At 39.4% G+C, this 5685-nt stretch overlaps 1 protein-coding gene across 1 annotated transcript in view; it reads left to right on the top strand.

The window, feature by feature from the left end:
* Nucleotides 1–5685, top strand: part of MID1 (midline 1) — a 111253-nt gene that overhangs the window by 65371 nt on the left and 40197 nt on the right. Inside the window, exon 3 of the mRNA XM_009333394.1 lies at nucleotides 1688–1783. Coding sequence (XP_009331669.1) covers nucleotides 1688–1783 — 96 coding nt within the window. The remainder of the gene's footprint in view (nucleotides 1–1687; nucleotides 1784–5685) is intronic.

The raw sequence follows: 5685 nt of genomic DNA, 5'->3' as shown, positions 1-5685 counted from the left end.
AAATATCGCCAGCTTCATTCGCTTGTAGCCATATGCAAGAAGGAGTAAGGAGACTGCACGGCTGCAGAAAGGGAGGGCAAGGAACAAAGTGTTTTAAAACAGCATGAAATAGGCAGGGAGCAACAGCCCCAGAAAACAAACACACAGACGCAGACACAGACACACACTAAGTGCAGGTGGTACTAATTCAGTGACGGAATAGACACATCGGGGCGAAAAGTAGCAGTGTGAAGAAAGGAAGCCCATTAATAAAATATGAGGAGGAATGAAATTAATGAGAGCTCTGCAGAGACACTACAGCCCTTGTGAGAAGAGAAGCACGGGGCCCAGTTCTGGTATTCTTGTTCAGTACTTCCTAGATACTGGGGGCTGCTCGGAGGACAAAGTACGATTAAAAGGCAGGGACTGTCAGCCTGTCAAGAATACTAAGCAAGGGACTCGTCTCACACACTTACATAGGTGAATAACTATGAGGAGCAGCTTGTCACGCCAGCAGTCCCCAGGATTTTCAAAATGAAATACATGCCCCTGAAGTTACTGAAATAAACGAGTGTTTACAGTCAGGGCTCTTTTTAATGGCTTAATTCCTTTTTTTCTTCTTCTTTTTTATGTACTCAAGTTACATTTACAGAGGTTTTTTATCTGTGTGGAAACTTTGCGTTTATGCAAAACCAGGGCGTTTTCATGCCCCTGTGTTTCCAGAAGGTGGAATTCCACGTAAAACAGCAGCTATCTCGCGATGTGTAGTAAAAAGCGAGGAGCTGGTAGTTGCAAGGCCCACGGTGCACAGCAGGGTCCTGGTCCCAAGGCAGCCAGACCAGGGAGTGGGTCACAGCCGTCACAGACCTCCTCCTTCTCGTGTGCTTGGATTTCCTTCCTGTGGATATGGGGAGGAATCTCACATGCAGTTGCACAGTGGCCAGGATGCGGCCTCGGATCTGGGAGCCGGAAAGCACTCTGATCTCCCGCAGTTGCAGATATTTATTGCAGCCATAATCAGTTGATAAACACAGACATAAGCCACAAGTTCTCTCTTAAGAGCAGTTAGGGAAGGCACAACCTGTGAGTAGATATTTCATTCTTATGTGTATAAAGGATGTTTTTCTTTAGAAATATTTATTAAAAAATACAACTCTATTGAACTAGGGAATTAAATCAATCAGATCAATCCCCCCCGGCACTGTGAATCACAAGAAGAAAGTGCTGACCCATCTACTGGGTCCTTACAAATACAGTCCCAAAGGGGCACATACTTGGAGACCTCAGTTAGCAACAGGCTTTTAAATTCAGATGTTAGACTGAGAGCAGGAAATAAGGAGTCAAAAAGTGTTCTCAGCCAAAACAAACCACTTTTTTTGGTGAAATGTTTTTAGCTTCCCTGCTGTTCTCCTTACTCCTTTTTTTTTTTCCCCCCGACTAAAACTAATTGCTTAATCTAGTTTTTAGTAGGTCCCTAGAAACTCTGTTTTCTAGAACTTGCTCTTATCTTGAACTTTTCTGCTCTCTTGTCTTGCCATACTTGATGCATAGACAAAACATTTAATGGATCATATCAAAATGGAAGTCTCATGTTCATGCCTGTGTAATTACAAAGTTCAGATCCTGAAAATATATCCATTTTTCAAGTGTTCACCTAAATATTAAATTCTTCAAAATGCTAATGTGTTCTTTTCTTTCTTTTTGACAGCAAAATTTGGAGAGTAACCTCACCAGCCTTATTAAGAGGAATACTGAACTGGAAACTCTTTTGGCAAAACTCATTCAGACTTGTCAACATGTAGAAGTGAGTACTGATGTCCATTTGAAATACTTGTAAACTTAATTACATTCACTTCTAGCATTCAGGAACAAAAGTTTAAACAAAAAAACACAAGCGCAGAATTAAATTAAAATAGTGGTAAACTGATTTGGAGCTTTTTCACTGGTAAATGGTATTCTCAATACAGATGACATCCTTTCTATTCCTTCCTATCTATGATATGTTTGTATGGCCCCCATCGCTGCTGTACTTGAGCACATCACTCACTATCTGTAACATGTTTATCTTTTTGGGTCCTTTGTGAGGTAGAGTAATAACTACAGGTGGAAAACTAAGGCAAAGAAATAGTAACGCCCAGATCCACAACGATATTTAGGTTTCTATCAGCCACTGCTTATTTTTTTTTCTTCAGAATTAAGTATCTAAATACATATGTGGACTCAAAAGTCATACATGAAACATGTCTATCTTCAGAAGAAGAAAGAAGCCTACAGGCCATTGAGTTGCCTCAGTTACATATTCCACTTTGATTATCACAGAAAGTCTTTAGGAGGGAGGTATCTGAATCCATATTTCCCCAAAGCTGGGGGATGTTTTAGATGGCCCCATGGGGGCTGCTGCTCTACATGCAAATTAAAATAATCGCAGACTAATTCAGCCATAAGAGCTGACACAGGAAGAGATCAGAGTCCAAAATGGACTCTTCTTTTTAGCAAAACTTTTCCTTTTACTTTTTGCCACGCTATGAGACCTTTTCAGTTCCTTATAGTACATTCAGGTCAACAAAGCCAAAACCACTATGAACAAAAAGCTTCTATATCATAAAAAACTTGCAAAAGACAACATGAGTTTATGCTTTCTGCCAGTAACTATTATACAATCTTCCCCATGGCATCAAAACTTTATCACCAGTACTTTCCTCGTTGTCAGTCTCAGCCATGAGTCCCAGGTGACACACCAGATACAAAACATTTTTACCCCTCCTCCAGGTAAATTGTGGCTGAGAAACACAGGAAGACTAGGAAAGGCTCAACGCTGTGATGTGCATGTGCTTGTTGACAGATATACTGGATTCATTGAGATACACCAAGTTCATCATTTGCAGTGCAGTCAGTTTTCATAAGTTCTAAACTAAATCTAAGATGGCATGGGAATGTTAATGGAGTAGGAATCAGAGGAGCTGGCACAACATAAACAAGTGCTGATTTAGGGTGGAACAAGCTTTAGACCTCAATCACAGAGAAAAGGTATTTTCAGTTAAACAGCTAATTACTAGTCAGATTAGCAAGGAAAACTTATTTTCCCTGTGAAAAATGGCTGGGTTTTGTTTTGCATTGCAATGCTGTCTGTTGACAGGCTTCTGCATAGGACCATTTCACTTCTGACTGCATTGCAATTCCTGCAGCAGCCTCGTTTATTCAGAGAAGGGTGCACTGTATGTTCCTAGCAGACAGGCAGCATTAAGTAATAACGGTGTTGTGTAGAAAAGGTATTCCACTTTGAGTATGGTTGTCCACATATGTGAAAGGCCAGGTTTCTTCACCAGTGTTACCTGGGGAATAGCCCTGGGGAATTTGAGAGAGGAAGGTAGCCTTAACCCAGAGCTTCTGAAACATGGATATAATTTAAGAGAAAGTTAGCTGTGACATTAACTGGTGTAACACAGCCACCTGCCAGCTCTGCAGAAAGGCACTTGCTTTTTAGAGAAGCCTCTTTTTCTTCCTTATAAAGTCCCATGGAAGTTCTCTATAGGGCTGCTTCTTTTCTGTCTTTTTCAGACTAAAATTCAGTGACCTAATTAAGCCCAAGAGCAGCTTTTGCTTTTGAATAGATTCAAAGTCACATCTTGAAAATTTGGCATCTGCTTATTTGGCATCTGGACTGTGGCAATGGCACATGCTGCAGAAAAAAAGAAAGAAAGAAAAAAAAACCACCCCAAAAAACCAAAGCAAACAAAAAAACCCCAATCCCCAAAACAAAACAAAGAACCCCAAGACTGTTCTTCCAAAGAGATCATCTCATCCATTTTTCTATCTGCTCCACCTCTGTGGAGCCTCACTGACTTCATGGGGCTCAACAAAACCATGAAAGTCTATCCACAGTATCAGACTTGAGGTGAACGGTTTGAGTTCTTTATGTAGACAGTAATAATGTCAGGCAGAAAAACTGTAGTATCAGCTGGAAAGACTGTAGTAGGCAACGAGAGACAGAGACAGAGACAAAGCACGTTTTCTTCCACTGCATATAAAACTGAGAGCAAAACCCATGAAGCAGATGGGCCCAGGACAGCATAAGGCCTCTTCTTCATTAGTGGCCTGTGTCCAAGATGGGCTAGGTCTGGAAAATTTAAGATTGTTCCTCCATCTCCTCTGCAATCCTGCAATATATTACCAACTCTAAGGTTTAATATTACAAAAAATCCAACTTGTTCAACTGGTAACAGATGCGCTACTGTCCCTGGAGCCCTGTTGTAGAAAATTTCTCTGTAGACATAAAGCAATAGCAGCAAAGTTGTTAATGAATTCCTACCACGTTTTAGTCATCAAATTAGTCTAATTAGCATTTAAATTAGCTAAATATTAAGAAATGAGCTTCAGTCAAAACCCTGGACCTAGGCCACGCTGGAAATCAGGCAAGTGGGGATGTAGAAGTAAACTTTAAAGCTATCTCTTTTCTCAGAACGCTGTGAAAACTTCAGATATGATGTGAATATTTCCAGCGTTAGAGAAGCTGAGGCTTAGATAGATTTTTAAAAAGTCAGTATGCTCTCTTTCTTTCGTGACAGAAATTCACCCCAAGCCAGAAACCCAAATGAAGCAAACAGTATATTCGTTGTAACATTAATGTTACGAATTTAAAATTACAAAATATTAGGAAAAGAAAAGCTGAAGTTTCCAATGGCTGTATCAGTGTTGCCATATGAACTCAAAGGTTGAAACCGAACAAATAGTTAATTTTATAGGAAATGTTTTCTTTTTCATTTTTTGAGACAATATATTGCAGATGATGATGTAGAATATATTGTATACAATTTGTAAGCATGTAAAAATATAGGTGGTGCACTGTAAAAACTGCTGTTACATACCTAGATTTTCCTTACCTAATTTTAAATAATTTTAATAATGTTATTTTAATGTTGATTTAGATTTTGGGAAGTTTAAAACCAGTTGGGAAAAAAAAGAAAATAAGCTTATATTTCACACATAATTTGAACTTTGAAAAACAAGGAAGGAAAGGAAATTATTATTCCTTGTGTTAAAGTTACCAAGTTTTTATTGAGGAGTATATAAACTTTAAAAAAAGTTATGCTAATTATCATTTATTTGTAGAAATAAACACTAACATTTTTTAATGCCTTTGTCTGTCAGAAACCAAAAAATTACAGGAAAAATGAATGTCTTTTTTGGCTTTTGATATGGAGCAGAAGCTGATGTTTCCAAAAATGAACAACAAACAGGCTCTGTGTCTTTTGAATAAATGAATCCTCGCCAGCCAAACCAAATGTTGTCGCAGAGCTACTGTTTCTCATCAACCAAGTGAGCCGTTAATGGCTTCCCAGCAACCAGCTTCACTGCAGATTAATTATCCACCCATACATCCTTCGCATCAGGCAACTGAAACTTTATCAATAGCAAAGGCCAAATCCCAATCTCTCTGTGTTTTAAAACTAATGTTTATTCCCTTCTGAAAAGAGTTGTTTTCACTTTTTGCTCGTGTGAGCGGGCAAGGACTGATTGGGGATGTTTGTCATCTGGAAGCTAGACGCCTTCAAGCCACCGGGGAGGGCAGATCTGGGGCTGCCTTTCATCACAGCAACGGAGGCATAAATCTTGCCTATTTTTAGATGGAGTTTATCAATTTATGACAAGATTTATCCTGGTGGGGGACCTGATCTTGGGAGACTCAAGAAGTCCACTTCCAGTCTT

Source organism: Pygoscelis adeliae, unplaced genomic scaffold, assembly GCF_000699105.1.
Source record: "Pygoscelis adeliae isolate BGI_AS28 unplaced genomic scaffold, ASM69910v1 Scaffold69, whole genome shotgun sequence".
In the NCBI taxonomy this organism is placed as follows: domain Eukaryota; kingdom Metazoa; phylum Chordata; class Aves; order Sphenisciformes; family Spheniscidae; genus Pygoscelis; species Pygoscelis adeliae.
This window is presented reverse-complemented; position numbering and strand designations above follow the sequence as displayed.